Source organism: Varanus komodoensis, unplaced genomic scaffold (assembly GCF_004798865.1).
Source record: "Varanus komodoensis strain SLA01 unplaced genomic scaffold, ASM479886v1 scaffold18_3, whole genome shotgun sequence".
In the NCBI taxonomy this organism is placed as follows: Eukaryota; Metazoa; Chordata; class Lepidosauria; order Squamata; family Varanidae; genus Varanus; species Varanus komodoensis.
In genome coordinates, this window is record NW_025335549.1 from 16,120,195 (window position 1) to 16,137,960 (window position 17,766).

The 17,766-nt window shown below is 50.2% G+C and overlaps 1 protein-coding gene across 1 annotated transcript; it reads left to right on the forward strand.

Annotated features, from left to right (window-relative positions):
- The first annotated feature begins 207 nt into the window (after positions 1 to 207).
- On the forward strand, positions 208 to 17,389 carry LOC123021926 (pre-mRNA 3'-end-processing factor FIP1-like). Its single transcript, XM_044427183.1, has 16 exons — positions 208 to 232; positions 2,629 to 2,665; positions 3,078 to 3,159; positions 3,733 to 3,839; positions 4,830 to 4,882; positions 6,067 to 6,177; positions 7,831 to 7,961; positions 8,600 to 8,724; positions 9,814 to 9,919; positions 10,614 to 10,812; positions 11,160 to 11,186; positions 11,996 to 12,053; positions 13,019 to 13,074; positions 13,406 to 13,574; positions 15,360 to 15,518; positions 16,196 to 17,389. Exons 1-16 carry the CDS (start codon positions 208 to 210, stop codon positions 16,326 to 16,328), a joined length of 1,578 nt encoding a protein of 525 aa, XP_044283118.1. The 3' UTR covers positions 16,329 to 17,389.
- The last annotated feature ends 377 nt before the right edge of the window (positions 17,390 to 17,766 follow it).

Sequence of the window (17,766 nt, forward strand, 5' to 3'; positions counted from 1 at the left end):
ACAGTCTTACGGGCTGGAGGCACCCAGTCAGGTAGTATGGCTTCAAACCCTTCTGCCCTGCCCTGAAAATAAAACCAACCTGATAACAAACCTCTAAATCTGAAACAATCTATTTAAAAAACAACAACCTGTAATTAAAGCAATTCAACCAGTCGTGAGAGAAGCCCTGCATGAAAGCCAAGGCAGCAGTAAAACGATGCAGGAAGGATGATAGTGCAGTGCCAAAAGGCAGGTAAGGTCCCTGCCCCGCCGAGGATACAGTGTTCAGTTTGACAATGCGCAGCAGAGCGAGTCAGGAAAGAGGGGAGTAGGGGCAAAATACGGGCAAAGTTGGGTAAGTCTGAGCATACGTCGTTTTAGTGACAGCAGGGAAATGCCAAATGTGGCATTGATAAAAGTTTTCAGAAAGGAGCAGATTGCTGAAGATAGGCCTGGCTTAAATAAACCGTGCTCACACATTGTTTGTTGACCTTACTGAGAGTTGTTTAGCAGACAGTCAAACAAACTGTAGTTTGTTTTCATGCTGCCGGAAATGTTGTTTCTTTCCCTCGTCCTTCGCTTCCCCGCTCCCTGTATCCCAACTGCCTTTCAGCGCCGCTGTAGTCGCAAGTACTGGCAAGTCAGGGTTTTTTTGTTTAGCGCTCTTTCCTGCCAAAGCTGTAGCCTGGCAAAACAACCCACGAACAGCCCACAGTTCTGGATTCACATGTCATGACCACCCGCTGTTTAAACAACCACTGATTAGAGTCCAACCCCGACCCTCCTTTTTTTCTTAGGGGTTGTTTGTTGGCCCTGGGCTCATGCGTATTAGTGACAGAGGAGAAAGAAATCAGAGCGAGGTGACAGTGGATTTCAAGGTTTCTAGATGGCTCCTTTAGCAGCCGTGCCATTTTTGCTTTGCAGCCATACTGCCCCAGTCCCAGACTGGGTGTGTATGAAGCTGTAGGCTTCTCTGTCCCCCGTTACCCTTTCCTCCTCCAATGCTGGCAACTGCCAATTTCTGAGATCTCAGAAAGGCATATAAATGTAGACGGCAGTGCCAAATCTATTTGAATTTTAATTAATTGAAATATCCTGGTTGGTTGACAGCTATGAAAGTTATCTCTGTACTTTTATTTCTTCTTCTTTCCTTCTTAACGCTTAGTAATGATGATAATATTGTTTCGGGTTTCAAAATAGCCACCTGTTTGTGCAACAAGGACCATTTTAAAAGCAAAAACACTGTGCTCATTTGCAGGTGCAAGTAAATAAATTGCTGGAAGTGCTCATGAAAAGGGTCCTGATTGAAGGCTCTCCAACCAGCTTTGCCAAGAAACAAAATGAAAATAAAAAGCCATGATCATCTAGTGATCTCACCCAGTAGTCAAAGATCTCTGGGCAGCCCACAAAATAACCCTTAAAACTATAAAATGCAATAGCATAGTAAGCATAACATAAAAACCATACCAAAACAGAAGAAACCCCAAATAAACCTGAGATAAATGTCAGCAGCAGTGCAAAGATTCAAAAATGCAGAGACAGAAGTTGTAAGACTGTGGATAGAAACGCCTGGGGAAATAAAAGGATCCTCATTGAAGGCTCAGAGCACTGGTACCAGGAGAACATTCCATAATGGCAACATTCGGCAGCAATTTGCACGGTCGCTAACAAACCCACACAGCGCCGAGATGTATACTGCACACAAGCCATTTTCTGCAACAACCGAACAATGTAGCATTCAGCAGCTGCTTCTGTGACATCTGTACCCGAGCACTTGGGTTGGTTTGCGGGTAAAACAGCCCCTAGATAACCCAGAGTAAAACCACAAACCCCTGAATTGCAACAAATGCTGCTATTTCATCTGAACTGGGCCGCTAAGAGGAGCACCAGCTTTTTATCAGCTATTATATCCGAGGTGTTCTTAAGGGAATGTTTAAACTCTAAAGAAATGAGGGTCCATAAAGTGTAGAAGTGATGTAGGAAGAGCTTACAAAAATAGACTGTTAGGCATTCATATTGAGATAGACAAATACCATCTTAGGGTGGCGTGCCAAAATGATTGGTTGTATGTTCTGGGCAGACAAAACCATCTGAATTTATGGGGTTTGCTGCTGGAAGACATGGCGAAGACCAGCTGGGAGAACTTGGTGAAGACTGTGGGAATGCACGGGAAATGGATATGGCGCTGGCTGAAGGGCGGGGGGGAACGGTCAGAGGGTTTTTCAGGAGGTGCATGGAAGAGGCCTGAGCCCTGGAAATGCAGATGAGGCAGAATCTGGAAGTGGCATTTCGGTTACCTTTCTCCATCTGTCCACCCAGACCAAAATCAGCTCTGAAGACCAGGGAACGGGGGCTGCCAAAAGAGTAGTAGGGTCAGTTCATCTGGTCTGTAGGCCTTTAAAAAACAAATTATAAACTGTCTTTAAGCAATTTCTACAGATATAGGGCAGAGAAAATTTAACCTATTCCTGGCTGAAGCCCACATCTGCCTCCACCAATGAAAATTTGCTGCAGGGGGAGGCGTACGTGAACGTGCTGGGATTTGTAGGTAGGGATGCCGGAGTCCAGATGCAACTTCTCTGTAAAGTTTCTGAAGCTGCTATTGGTTCCTCTAATGGACACGCCCCCCACTCCTTGCTGTCTTTTCAGATGACAATGGCAAGCAAGAAGATGGACCAATTCCAGGGTAAATCTTCCAAGTTTTTCATCCAGCCCAGGAGGTTGATTTGATTCGGCCTGGGTCTTCCACATGTCTTTGGAAAACAACAAACCTTTAAAAGTCAAAGTACTGCATTGCATTTTCTAGAAATATTTGTGGGAACAAGTTAATGCACAATTAATGAGATTTTAATCTGCTGTTATATGAAAATTGTTATTGGAATACTTCATTTAAATTTAAGAAAAAAATCAGAAGTGTGGACCCACTGTGAACCCACTCATAAATGTTAGCAACTCAAAGCAAAGGACATGCCTTTGAGCATTCTTTGAAACGGCCAGGCGCTTAATAACTCTTTCTTAATATTTTTACTACTATATCTCTGATTTGGAGGGGGGGGGTCGGCTCAAGACAACATGGCTGTGTGTTTTACCTTTATCAGACATGCAGAATCTCTTCCATTGCAAGATGCTTCTAAGGAGAACAGGATGGTCCACGGTGAAGACCAAGAATTCTTGCATCGCGTAAGTAGCCTGGAAAAACGCTTCGGCTTTTAGCCATGCTGTGAGAAAATATATCTAGGACAGGTGGAGAGGCTGCTCCGGTGGCTGGTGAAACGTGGATTGTTTGCTTGTTTAAGACATGCGTATGGCGTCCTTTGCCACAGCCTCAGGATGTCTTACACAAATAAAATTCCAAAATACATAGCAATATAATATTATAAATGACGTAATACATTCCACAATATATCCTCTCTTAATTAATAAAAATAATAAAAAATAAAATTAGGATTGGACGATATTCTTTTTATACCCACTTTTCCTCCCCTTGCAAGGAAGCCAGGCAGATTACAATCGCCTCCTCTCCATTTTATCCTCACAACAACAGCCCTGTGAGGTAGGTAGGTCAGGCTGAGTGCCCATGACGGCCAAAGTCACCCAGCAGGCGTCCTGGCTGATTGGTTCCATTGTATTGAACTTTTTAATGTCTAAAGCCCCTTCCCCCAACGACCTCCCTTACCGGGTCATTGTAGGGATCGAAACAAGGTCATCTACGTATTTTGCCCATGCCTTGCCCACGTTTCGTCTCTGTGGCAGGTCCTTCCGAGCGGAGAAGACGACGAGGACGACAGTGACAGCGACAGTGATGACGACGACATTCGGGTCACGATCGGCAACATTAAAACTGGAGCACCCTGTTACATGTACGTTTCTGTGTGTGTGTGTGTGCGCGCGCGCGCATGCGCGCGCTTCCAGTTCCTGCGCTAGGTTTTGTTCTTGGCCCGTCAGAACGTCAGGAATGGATGCCAACGTTCTGTTTCTGCTGCTGTTTTGTTTTAGTATTTATGTATTAAAAGCTTTTCTTGCCCATACCCTACAAACATCTCAGGATGGCTTGCAATAAATGAGTAAAATAAAACAAGCACCACAGCACCCAACAGTTAATATACTTAAAACCCCAGTTAAAATCAATTAAACATTAAAATAGCGGGAGGGGGTTTGCCTGATGCTGAAAAGATTATAAAGTCGGCGCCAGGCAAAAACTTGGCCGACGTAAAACCTGTTTTACCCTTGAAGGGGGCTGAAAAATAGCTGTAAATAAATCAGAAATGCACAGGATCGACCTGAGTTCCTGGAATGCAGCCAGGCAGCTGACAAGAAAAACATCTGAAGGGATCTTAGCATGATGGCAATACACCCCCTTTGATGCTGGAGGTCTTGGTCTGAACCCTTGGCTCCCCCACTTAAAATATCTTGGGTTGCAGGTCGGGGAATAGTTTGTTCTGCCTGGGACTCTAGGAAGGTGCTGCCACTGCAGCTGGATGGGCTGGATGGTCTGTCCTCAGACAGTCTAAGACATCCATTGCAGAGACATCAGAAGCTGACCAGGATGGAGTAACCCAAAGGTCTCCCTGGCCCTACAGTGGCTGCCAGATGCCATGAGTCCACAGCACCCACCAGCCCATAATCCCCTGCAGCTGACACACAGATAATGCGTAGCTGTTGATAGCCTCCTGTGTCCATCCATTTCTCTAACCCTCTCCTGAAGCCACCTCAGCTTGGCAGCCATCACCACTTCTCAGGCAAGTTCATAGTGCTAATACCTGCATCTCACTGAAACCCAGCCGGGGTAGGGTTCTGTGGAAGCACAGTCTACTGTCGAAGGCGGTGATCGATCCTTTTTCTCTCCCTAGGGGCACCCCAATGAATCTGAACCTCAAAACTGCACGTAATTATGGAGCATCAGGTATCCGCCTGGCTTAATTTCACTTGGGACTTTCAGCTTTCTTTCCTCAGACTTTCAGTCAGGATGAGGCCTGTATTAATGGTGCTGCTTAGGTTTGGGGGTACCCTCCTGAAATGCACTCTTTTAGGGGTTTTTTGGGGGACTGGAGAAAATCCCTGATTCCCATTGCTTCTGGAGGAGCAGATTCCCAGCCCATGTTGCGGGGTTGCTTGGGACAGGCAGTGGGATGCCGCTTCAGACACAGATGCCGCCATGACGAGGTGGCGCCGCTGTTTCTAGCACCACGTGGCAGCATGTGCCAGCCCTCTGCATCATGTTGCCTCGGCTTTATGTGGATCGTGGTGAAAGATGGCCACCACCTCTCAGGCCTGGACCTGCTGAAGGAACACAGATGGTTCGCATGCTGCCAGTGGATGCGAGCCAAGCTGGCTGGATGGGGCGCTCAACCTTTCATAGCGTTTTATCCTCCTTAAGAAAAGTCAGAACCGAACTCCGAGTTGATCCTGAGCTCAAGCCAAATGCTGTTTCGATGCTGCTGAGCGGGAAGTGAGCTCCTGGGAGAGCCTTACACATCATCAGTCCAGGATGCGCCTGCCATTTTAATCCATGGATTGTGCCTGCTTTTAATACAGTGCTGTCAGCACAGATGATGGCTCCCAGAGTCACTCATTTGTGCTGACCTTAAGTTTAAATCTAAAACTAGCGGAGGGCGTGTGCAAACCATATGGCAATGCACCTTACAGAGAAGATATGCAGGGCAATCTTGTGGGACAATCTGTGGTGTCAGCAGATGATCAGGCTCACCATGGGCTGTCCCCGCTCCCTCTTCCTCCTCCTCTGATCCCCTCCCCATATGCACTGGAGGATCCATCTTGTCTCCTCTTCCCACCCTGATCGTGCCCTTTTTGAAGTGGCCATGGCTTTTCTTCTGAGAGACCCCTTGCTTGTAAAAAGGGAAGGTGTGTAAATCCCCCTTTTGCAGCAAGATCGCTTTACGTTTCACCCTGACAGTTCTCGGTGTCCTCCACCTTTTCCCCCAAGACTTGGAAAAGTGCAACCCAAGGTCCCGCCAGAGAGGTGCAGCTCCTCACCTGTAGTTCTTCGAAAGCCAGGCCATTGGCTCCCAAAGCAAACAGCTGAACAGCGAGTGCTTGTGCTAACTGCCTGTCTTCCTTTCTTCAAAGCCAAGTTGCAGCCCAAAGGCATTGATCTGGACGCTGCAGGGAATATAAACGGCTTGCCGGTAATAGAAGTGGATTTAGAATCGTTTGAAGACAAGCCGTGGAGGAAACCAGGTGGGGCCTCAAAGTTTCCTGTGGTAAATATGATCCGTAGATTTCCTTTTTTGGGTTTTCATTTCATCCCTGGCCCCTGGGCGGGAGGGGGCGGGGAAAGCCTCTGCTCCACCTGCATGCTTTTCCTTTCGGTGCAGAAACCAGCGACTCTGGGTGGGGTGTGGGGCTGGTCTTGGGTGGAGTTATGCTCCCTGTCAAAGGCTGAGGGTTCAGTCTGGGTGGTCTCCTGGGCTCTGCGGTAGCTGCCGGCTGCAGCCCCATCCAGACAGGACTGACTGGGCCTATGTGCTAGGAACGTCCATGCTGAGCTGCTGCAGTGGGGTGGACGTGGGGCTGACGTTGGAGCGGGTCCAGAGACTGGCTCCCTCCTGAACGGACCATCCTAGCGTCGGTGAGCGTGACGCAGTTGGATCGCGTGATGCTTCCGGCCCCACTTGGAGTGCTGGTTTTGACTTACACGATTTGGGACCAGGTTACTTGCCGGACCACCGTCAGGGTTACCAGCCAGCTTGATCCTTGAAGTAGCAAGAGAGACTCTCTAACCTTGCCTGCGGGGACCAGTGTTTTCTGAGTCATGCAGGTTCTGTGGACTCGCAGACTGGTTTTTCACTTTGCGGGGTAGAGTTTGCACAAATTTGCATTAGTGTTGGCCTGCCTTGCAGTGCCGCACGAGCATGCACGGACACAAAAGTGCATTTGTGTAATTAGAACAAAGTTCTTGCACATCCCTAAAACACACACAGAATTCCGTCAATGAGAGATTGAGTGAACCATTTCCAAAGCACAGGATGGAACAGAGTTTACCAAGTTTGTACATCTCAGCTCTTCCTGTGGTTTAATCTCCTATTATTTATTATTTATTAAAAGCTTTCCTAACCCATCCACTACAAACATCTCAGGAAGCCTTGCTTAATCTCTTGAGTAATCACTGCCATGTTTTTCGGTCATCTCTGCCTTCCTGATTTACATATCTTAAAATGCGTCTTTCCCAGTTTTCTAGACTTACAGTCCCCTGAAAACAGCTTACAATCTACCTGTACATTTCAAATCATATTTAAGAACCAGTACAAAATACTCCTCAAGAAGCACGTGAAATTTTGCACCGTTTTTCAGAAGTTCACAGAGTTTGCCTGGCCACAGATACTGATCCACCCCGAAGTGCAGCATGCATTTAAACTCCGGAGGCTCCTAAACAGGGCGCTGACTCGGTCCCTTTCTTCTTGCGGCCACTTCAGGAAAGAGCACTGCAGCCGCGTCCAACAGAAAAGAGCAGCTTTCGCTGCCAGTGAACTGCAACCCCAACTATGAGGGTCTTTCCATCCCCTGCCAACAATCCGAGGGCCGAGAGAGGCTGCATTTATGCTGGAGAACAAAGCAACGAGATGCCACTTCAAAGGAGAGGGTGGCTCTGAATGCCTCCCCACATCTTGGTTTCCAAGGGTCCCTTAAGTGAAAGGGGAACCTTCGCGTTTTTCTCCCTGTGCATAACAGCACCAAGGACGTTTTTTTAACATTGGGCTGTATTTGAAAATCGGTTTCTTGCCTGCAGGATGGCGTGCTGCGATCCCGTCGCCCACCCCCCTCTCTCTCTCCTGGATGTCAGTTGCATTCTTGAGACCTCTTGTCCTTAAAGTTTTATTTGCTCGCTTCCAGGTGCTGACCTGTCTGATTATTTCAACTATGGATTCAATGAGGAAACATGGAAAGCTTATTGTGAAAAGCAGCGCCGGCTTCAGCTCGGCTTGGAGCCTTCAGCACCTGTTAGTACGGAAAATAAGATCATGGTAAGAGATGGAACTCCCCTGGATGCCTGCCATTCCGAGCGGTTCCTCCGTCCGAGGCCTGGCATTTTGCATTAGCCACATTAAGGCTAATCCGAAAACCATTATGACTCAGAAATGATTCTTTAGGTCCATGCATCATGCTTGCTCAGGAACATGGGTATTGTAGCCTGCACATCTGGAGGGCATCAGATCAGGAAAGACTGTATTTATAAAGCAGAAGTTAATATACAGATAAGTCTAATATCCTTTTTCAAAAATACATTCCTTATCACAAGCGAAACGAGCCAGTTACACATTTATTGCTGATGCCTTCCTTCATCCATCAGTCCACTTTAAAAATCCATTCCAGCTGCCCAGCTGTCTGCTCATCCTGCAGTGCTACGAACCGTGGAATGCAGCGGGTCAGGATCCGCAGCATCTGCATGTGGGCGCAGTCAGGAAGCCCCACTGGTCAGGGATAGGATCACACTCTTGCACCCAGGTTCAGCCCTGAGAGTCTCCATGCAAGGATCCTGGGCTGAGTCAGCTCAGGCTGACATACTCAGAGCGGGACTTGGAAAGCCAAATTTCCTGCCAAACCTCCTACAGGAGAGTTTCAACTCATCTGTTTTATCTGGATGTCATTCCGTTTTGCTTAGGTTCAGCAAGGAAGAACAGGAAATGCAGAAAAAGAACCAGAGAACAATATCATCAAAATGGATTTTAAGACGGATTTTGTGGCCCTGGTCGGTGGGCGGATAAAAGCCGGGCCTCCCCCGAACAGGTACACAGACCAATTCTGAGCCTCTCGTATCCGTTACATGTTTTGCCAAGTCCGTCCCAAGCCCTTCTGGTGTGAGCTCCATGGCTGTAGTTTTCTGTTAATGCATTTCACCTGGGCTTTGCTAGGGCCATGAATGTTTTTAGCCAGCCAGAAGAACACAGGGCTGCAGGATGCCGAGTTACCCCGAATCAGGCCCTCCTTGTGCTCCGTCGTCGCCATTTACCGGCTCCCATCCTCCAAGATTCCAGGCAAGCCCTTTTTCTGAGGATGGAGCTCGGGATCCTGCATCACTGAGCTTCAGGCCTCCCGAGGTCTGTAGCTCAGAGGACATAGTGCACATCCATGCAGAAGACCCCAGTTCAGTCCCAGTCCGGCAGCTCAGGAGTTCTCCAGCTGCAGAGCACAGAAGGGGCCCCTGCCAGAAGCCCTGGGAGGCTTCTCTTGGCGGTAGGAGATAATCCTGGCAGGGTGGATAGAAGGCAGCAGCTTCTGTTCCTCCGTCACCTGTCGTCTTCTCTGTTCCTCACTTTCCTTCCTCCTCAGGCTGCTGCTGATTCTGTGGTAGGAACTGGGTGCTGTTTGGCCCCGTTCCCATCTGCTGGGCTACCCTGCTCCTGATCGCCCCTTGGATTTCACTCCTGGGCATTCACACAGAGTATCAACCTGTGTGGGGACCATGACGAAACAGCAGTGGCTCCCAAGCAATGCAGCCAAGGTCTTGTTCTGTGGATTCGGGATCCTCACTCTAAAACCTTCCTTTTCCCTGGAAACCCAGAGGAGGAGGTTCAAAGCCTCGATGCTCTGGTCAACATGTCCCAGTAGTTGTTGGCTAACCAAGACTATTCTCCTGCCTGCTGGAAGCAGGATTCTATGCCAGTGAAAATCTGGAAGCACCAAGTCTTTGGGTCGCCCCAGGAGTTTCCATCTTGGTCCTTGAGATCTCCTGACTGAGGGCTTAAAACTACCCCCTGGCCCAGGTGTCGGTGCATCTTCTCCCGGCTTGCACAGATGAGGCAAGAGGGAACCAAGAATGCCCCTCGCCGGCCGTCAGCTGCTGAGAGAGCTCTGCTTGTTCCCCTTTCAAACCAGGAAGCTGGGCGGGACGATCGATGTCATTGGTGGACAGGCGGGCACAATTCGGAGGGTGGAAGGCCGCCGCCGCGATAAGCACGCCTCCGAGGAGAACCCCATTCAGGTAGGACGGGGCGTGGGACCTGCATCCGCCTGGTTCTGCGTTCCAGCCCAGGTGCAGGGCGTTCTCAGCTCTCTGAAGAGAAAATCTGATTTCCAGTAGGGTGTGAAGAGCTAGCTAGGCTGAATCAGAAAGCCCTTGAACACTCTCAGCTCTGTTTGTGGTGTAGAAGATGTGCGTCAGCTGCAAAAGTGGCACATCTGGCTGCTTAATTTGCATGTCTGCTGGCACATAATATTGCTCAAGGGCTTGTCCACATGGGGGGAATTTATTCGACCCGCCGGCCTGGCCCTCTCCCATGCCCCGCCCTGCGCTCTGCTGCTGGGACGCCGAAGGATTCTGGGGTGAAAGGTGCCTAGATGGCAGCTGGTCCTGGGTTCAACCGTCCATTGAAATGACCTCTGCAAGCAGGCTTTGGAGGGCCGCTGGGCAGCCCCACACAAAACTCCTGGGCCAGGTCTTTCTCACATTTCCAGGTATTAGGGGCTAGAAACTTGCTTTTTCTAAAACTTTTTCCAGATTCTTGGAGAGCTGAACTCCAGGCTAGAGCAGTCCCCTGGGCAGGCCCAGGAATAGGCAGCTTGCGCGATGGCTTGCTTGCTTCCTTCCTTCCTTCCTTCCTTCCTTCCTTCCTTCCTTCCTTCCTTCCTTCTTTGAAAACCTGGCCCTCTTCCGCATTGCACGCTTTGTTTTCAAGGTACTTGGGGACCACGGGAGCAAATCGCAGCCTCCACAGCAGCCCCAGCCGTCATCGCAGTCGCAACAGACACCTCAGCAGCAGCCGTTTGCCCCACCCGCGGGTCCTCCGCCCCCAATCGGCGGCCCCCCTCCACCCCACTTCCTTCATCCTCCTCCTCCGCCCGTCACATCCGTCCCGCCGCCTCTGCATCCTCCAGGTAGGTGCCCGCGAGCGCAGGCGCCTCCTCGCAAACCGTGGCCCCCGAGTCGCAGCCACACAATTGGACGTCCGTCCCCGCTCTCCATCGGCAGCCAGTGCCAAGGCTTGTGCTCCTGGACTGCTGCCCGAGAACCGCTTTGCCTTGCGGGAGACACTCTGCTCTGCATCCCCACAAAAGGCTTGGCTTTGCCCTGTGCAAGAGTCAGGATCGCACACCCTCCGAGAAAAGATGCTAAATCCTCATCTTTATAATATTTACTCTTCCCAATAATCTTTATAAGCCTGTTAAACTAGAGGGACAGCCTGCATCATCGCTGCCCTAACTCTCTGTCTCGTCTTGCGCAGGCTTACCACCCCCGGGGCCCATTCCAGGTATGTATGTTGCAGGTTTTTGCTTTGAGTAATGTTCATCATCAGTTTCCATTATAATCTGCGTATTTTTGTACCTCATCTCCCACGAATACATTGTTCTCAAAACGTTTCACCGGTGAGACGGTCCAAATACAATAGCCGTAGTGTAGCAAAATTGTAACACGATGCAACATACATTAGTAGTTCAACAATAAACTGTTCCTATGAAATCGATCCTAAACTAAGGTGGGTAGACGTGCAGTTGGGTTGGTTGGTTTGAACGGAATAAGCTGCGGCTTAGCGCCCATTCCATCGATAACCTGAACCTCTCTAAAGCGTGGCAGCATTTTAAAAAGCAGAAACTTAAGTAATGGAGCGTGTAAGTCTGAAGGCAGCTTCAGTGTGCTCCACGAAAGAGCAAGCAGATCTGAACCTAGTGAAGGCTTAGATAGAATCTACTGGCTGCTTGGGATGTTGCCGCAGGGGTGAACTTACACATTATGAGCGAAGAAAGCGCATCATGGGCTTTGTTAATATGTAGCTGCCTGGTGATAGGCCCTCGTACCATTAAGTTGCATGTTTCCTGCCCTGGCCGTGGGCCTGTGCTGGTGGAAACAGGGGGAAAGCAACATGGGGACTGGCCGCATGGTTTCTGAGGCATTTCCTCAGAAAGAAGAATTTGCAGGGGAGACCAGGCAGTGGCGGCTGTGTTCATGAGCAAGCCCAGGTTTGTAAGGAAGGTGGAGCAGGGCGTAAGTGGAGTGAAGGCATCTGCAGTTCTGCAGTGGCATCCTAGAAGTGGCTTCCAACAGTTTCCGCTTTGCTTGCAGGCTTGTTCCCTCCACCTCTTGCTCCACCACCCGCTCTTTTGATTCCAACACTAGATGGGTAAGTGAGAACGAACATGAATGCTCCCAGCTGTCAAGAGCTCGGCATCTCTTTTTAATCCTGCCACACCTGTTAGGCAAATGCACAGGAGAAGACCAAGGTCCCGAATGCCGGCAGTGAAGTGGTGCCTCCATCTCCAGAGTCTGGCTGGACGACCCCAGCAGCTGTACAGGACATCCTCCCTTATGGGACTGTGCAGTGGCAGGTTCTTTCCTTCCGGTTCCTGGAGGCACGACCCGTTCTCCTGCTGCAGCGACAACGCAACCTTCAAAACACATTTATTCTATCCCATGAGTCACTTTGTCAGATGCACTTTCTATAGTGTTTGAAGTGTATATGCAGTACAAATTGGGCAGGGGCAGAGAAATCTAACCAGCGATGTCCGAAAGGAAAAGCTTATGCCGATGATAATTAAAGGGAGAGACCTTCGAGCAGACTACCCCAAGGTAGTGCTCTGCAAAGTGTCACACTACCGTTCCCAGCTGCCCCAGCTGGCGGCACAGTTGCAGCCAACGCTTCTGGAGAGCCCCAGTTTGGGAAAGGCTGCCTTGGTGTTATGAGTATCAGTTTTATTTCTATACCCCCAGCAGCCAAAGCTTTCTGGGCACATAAAGTACAATACCGCAACAAGAGAGAAATGAAATACAGATGGCATTAAAACTGTAGAAGGCTGTTGTACAATATGGGAAACCAAATGTAAGACGCGAGAATAGTTCCTATGAATCCAATCGCAAGACCTGCTTAAACAGCTAGGAAAGCAAAGAAAACTAACTATATGCTCCTTGTGGAGAACAGTCTTAACCTGGCACCAGAAAGATGCAAAAGTTGGTGCCAGGCGGGCCCCATTGGGACGCGTGTCCTACAACTGGGGGCTGCCAAGGCCTAAGTGCTGCCGCTCGGCACTGAGTGACGGAGACTGTTGCTAACTGTTCCCATGTGCTTTCTCTCGCCCTCTCTCCTCAAAGCCAGCCTGCCAGCTACAGCAATCGGCAGCCGCCTCCGTTTGGTTACAATTCCACAGGTGAGCCTTTGCTGTGGGGAGGATTGGGCTACAGTCTTGTATCTGCATGTCACTGAACCCTGGAGAGACCGACTGAATCTTCGTATCCCTACTGGGGAACTGTCATGGAGTCGCGATGGTCGGACATGACTTTGCGACTAACAACAGCAGCAGCAAGATGGTTCACTCGCGAACATGGATTAAACCAGTTGGTTAAGGAGCCCTGATTTTCAGGCCGTGCTTGGAGAGTTCACTGCCATCTTGCTGCTGAAAAGTCAGACTGAGGGTTGCCTCTCCACCGGCATGCAGATGCCTGACCCCGGTGGTGAAAGGCCCCCTTTCTTCCCCACAGATTCAGGCTTCATCAGCTACCCCCCCATTTCTACATCTCACACGCCGTGGGTGACAGCGGTGGACAAGGGTGCCAGTGCTTCCGACCCCGGTCACTGGGAATACTCCGGCACGAGGAGGGAGAGGGAACGGGAACGGGAACGGACCCCCACCACCAGCGAATACAGCAAGTGAGTGTTCGGCTGACCTGTGCAGGGCTGCACAGCTGCAGGGGAGGCGAACCCAGATCAGGCAAGATACTGGTACTGGGGCAGAAGCCGCTGCCCACCAGCTTAGACGTTGAGATGAAAATGTGAGCCTGCAGTGCTGCCAGACTCAGTGCAGTCCATGAGTGGTGCAGCTCTGGAAGGAGAAGAGGGAAGTCCAGTGGCTGGAAAATGGGACTCAAGCACCTTTCATGGTTCTTTGCTCCACATAAAAGAGCAGCTGTGAAATGCAGCCGGCCTGAATGCATTTAGCTGTTCGCTTTGCTTAGCAGAGACTGTGTAGTGACTCTGGGGCAACGTCACGTTCTTATTGCCATACAGAGTCCTGCTTGTTGTGACAGTGATGCAAGACTGGTGGGTTCAGAAACATAGAGTCAGAAGGGGCCTCCTAGGCCATCTAGTCTGACCCCTGGCTCCAGCCAGTTCCCCTCCTGACATGCTCACCACGTGCATGTCCAGCCTGTCCTTCACCCAGAAGATGGTTTCAGGTTCCACCAGGAATAAGAGAAGCCAGGGGAAAGATCAGGGGAAAGGCCCCGGAGCATCTCTGCATCAGGAGTGTGGGAAGTCAGGTGTGCTACGCATTACTTGTAGGGATGGGTGTTTCAACTGCAAGGGCCAGAACAGCCTCCCCAAACTAGTATCCTCCAGCTGCAGCTCACTACAACTCCCAGGGTGTGGCTGGGGGATTCTGGGAGTTGTGTTCTGGCCCGTGTGGAGAGCATCACTTTGGGAAGACTGGGCTAGAGGCACTGCAGAGAAGCGCATCCTGAAGTCAGAGCTGACGCTGTTTTAAAGTTGCCTCTGGTGGCTTCCAGTGAGGGATGGCTGCTCCTTAACTGAGCCAAGTTGCCCTTGATTAGGACCACCTCACCCATGGCAGGAAGAGGTGGACTGGCAGCCCCTTTTCTCTGCTCTCGGAAGGGTCCTCGCTACTCCTTGGGATATATTTTCAGCATATCTTCAGACAAGCGTCAAATGTTTCAGAAATGGCTTGAGCAGCTTGCCTGTTGCTGTCACCTGCAGCACCAAGGTATGGTGTGGTTTTCGGTACATTTCCCAGTATGGAGGGGCACAGGTGTGACTGGTGAGCACACCTGTGTGTTCCACGGATTCACTCATCTGAGGGGAAGCTGAACATTGAGACTGCTCGGTGCCATTCCTTCTCTGATTGCTGCTCAGTCTGTTCTCCCCATGTTCCTCCCAGCCGTCTTGGTGGACACAGAAGGTATATGGTGGTGGCCAAAGGAACCCTTGGAGCAAAAGCCTCAGCACTTTGCTGGGAAAGAATTGAGGGAAGGACGTCACGGACGCAATACTGAGGCTTTAAAAGGTTTCCTCGCATTCCTGCAGCAGCCACGTTGGTGGAGACCCCACACAACACAGCCAGGGCTTTCCACAACACACTTTTGCTTGCCGGAGAGGGCCTAAAAAGGGGGTTTCTGCCAGCAACACATTTGTGTAGGGCACGTTGGAAGGGCCGTGGCTCATGTGCTCGGAATAGAGAAGGGCCTAGGGTCAGAAGATCTGCCTGAACCCCCGGAAAGCCGCTGCTGCCAGTCAGTGCCAGCAGTGCTAGACCAGATGGGCCAAGGCCTGGCTCAGTGAAAGGCTGTTTCCTGTGCTGATACTCTTTCCACCTTGGCTTCAGCTGGCCGGCAGCAGTTGGCAAATCCAAGCAGAAGCTTAAACGTGGACTAACCCGTTTGTCTTCCCTCTGCCTCACAACGGTTCGTTCCCTCCTTCCAGCGATGACGAGAGGTACCGTTACTACAGCCGGGAGCGCAGCTACGATTTTGAGCGCGACTACCGCAGGAGCAGGGATTGTAGCCGCGAGCGGGAAGATCGCCACCGGGAGCGAAGGCACCGAGACAAAGAGGACGGCAGCAAACACAAATCTTCACGGCGGTAAGGCTTTGCGCATCCGCAGAGCGGGACCCGGACAAAGCGCGGACGTCCCGCTGGGAACAGCCGCTCCCATTGGAATCCTAGCAGTGGAAAATGGTTTCCCCCTTCCTGCCTCAGCCCAGGGCAGTTCCGTAGATGCTCGCTGTCCTTTCCTCTGGTGTTACATTTGAATGGGGGGACACACTTGGCTACCACTGTCTCATGCAGGTGCGGCGGGGCCTGGCGGAAAACGGGGATGGTGATACAGATGACCAGGGAAGGCTGGAGTCCCATTACTGCGAGCAACTCTGTATTGCTCCTCAGGGCAGGAATCTGCTGCTGAGAATTACCCCAGGCTCTTCTGGATTTGTCTGCCTGAGGTCTGATGTTCCCCCCATCAGATTAGGGGGCCAGTGGGAATAGCTGGAGCTCCCAGGTCAGAGCAGAAGGATGGCTGCCTTCCAGAGGTGATGCAAAATGTGGAAGGGGTGCTCACGATCCAGTGACGGCCTCTATTATTCCGTTTCAAACACTGATGTTCTCCCTCGTGTGCAACGGATCTGCTGGAGTGCAGTAGTAGAGAAAAAGCTGGTGGTCTTCACATTTGATGCCATAAAAGGCTCCAGCCCCACCAAGGACCGTTTGATTTATGCAACAAGGAACTGACGCTTTCTTCCTGTCCTCCTTGTTCTTCTCAGTAAGCAGCACGAGAGTGAAGAAGGGGAGAGCCACCGACGTCACAAGCACAAAAAGAACAAGCGCAGCAAAGAGGAGAAGGAGGTGAGTGAGGATGGCGTCCCAGAGGGAAACGGACAGGATGCCAAGGAGTAGTGGATTGCATGCCGAAAGCGGCCCTTATGCAGCCAACCTAGCGGTCTCCCGTGACTTTGTTTTCTGAGATGACCGGGGCCCAAACGGTTGAAAAGCCAGGCTGGACTCACAATCAGACGATTGGGAGAGAGGAGAAAAATCTGGCGCAGCAACCGCAAACGAAGCACTGAGCTATTCCACATGCAGGTAAAACTCCAGCCTGTCACAGCCTGATGTGAGTCGGCTTCAGCAGAAACTGATGCACTTAGAATATAGGACTATATTGGGCAATTTATGGATGTTGTTTAAGAAGTAGGACAGTCATAGCAACACGGAGCTGCTTTGTTAAAGAAAAATGTTAGGTCCTCCCAGCAGCCGGCTTCGTCTGGCTTCCATAAGCTCCCCTCTTTCCCTTATTCCCCATCCCCTGCCCAGTTCTTGTAGCTATGAAAATCTCGTTTCTTTCAAGAAAGGATCAGAGAGCCAATGAAATCAGCTTGGTTGATGGTGCAACATGGACATGGGCTGGCAGGTCTTTGAGAAGTGTGCTTCTCTGGAGATCAGGAGTCTTCAAAAGGGAAAGTTTTCCCATAGCCAAGTTCAAGGGACCTCATTGTGAATGGAACAGGTCTTGAGAGGTCCTGCCTTAAATAGTTTGGCGCAAACTATTTATTGTAGCCATCAAGAGTCTCTCCTTTTGCAGTCCGACAACACTAAATTTTGATGGTTTACTCTTAAGTCACTGACACACTTTTCATAGCTCTTAAAACACTAAGTGTCATCATATTTATGTTCTGTTTCCCTTCCAAAGAAGGTGATGAAGTTGCCATTGGATTCTGAACCGATGGTCACCGTTGTGTGTAGCTCCCTCATTTTTAAATCCTCCTCCACCTGCAGGAAATTCATCAAACACTTCCTGAAGTTGTGTTAAATTTATACCTTTTTTTTGTATTGTAAGTTGAGTGTTTGAAAAGAACCTTGAGCCAATATGCCCTTGTATTTTGGCTTGTATGCTACAATGGTGCAGTGAGTGCGGTCAGTAACTGGAAAAAAAAGTGGGAAATAAAGCAACTTTTTTTTCTTTTTTTGGACAATGTGGCTAATTTCTGTGTGGTCTTCGTTGATGGACGGCAAGGAAACCTCTCTGAAAACAACAGTGGCCCTTCCATTATGAATGGCGTGGTGGGGCAGTTCCAGGATAGACTCACCTGATCCAAGGTAGCTGTGAGCTCCGACATGCCCTGCCTGAACCGAGGATGCACCCAGCACCTTCTGCACCCCCTGGCAGCAGTAAGCCCCACATGACATAGGGGAGGCCCTGAACGTTTTTCTTAGCAAAACGAGGGCGTTGCTTTAAAAAAGCCAGCTTTAATTCAGTGCAGAGGTCTGTCTGTCGGTGCTTGCAGCCCAAATTGAACAGTTGGGAGGGATTCTGTCAGCCGGGGAATGTTTTCATATG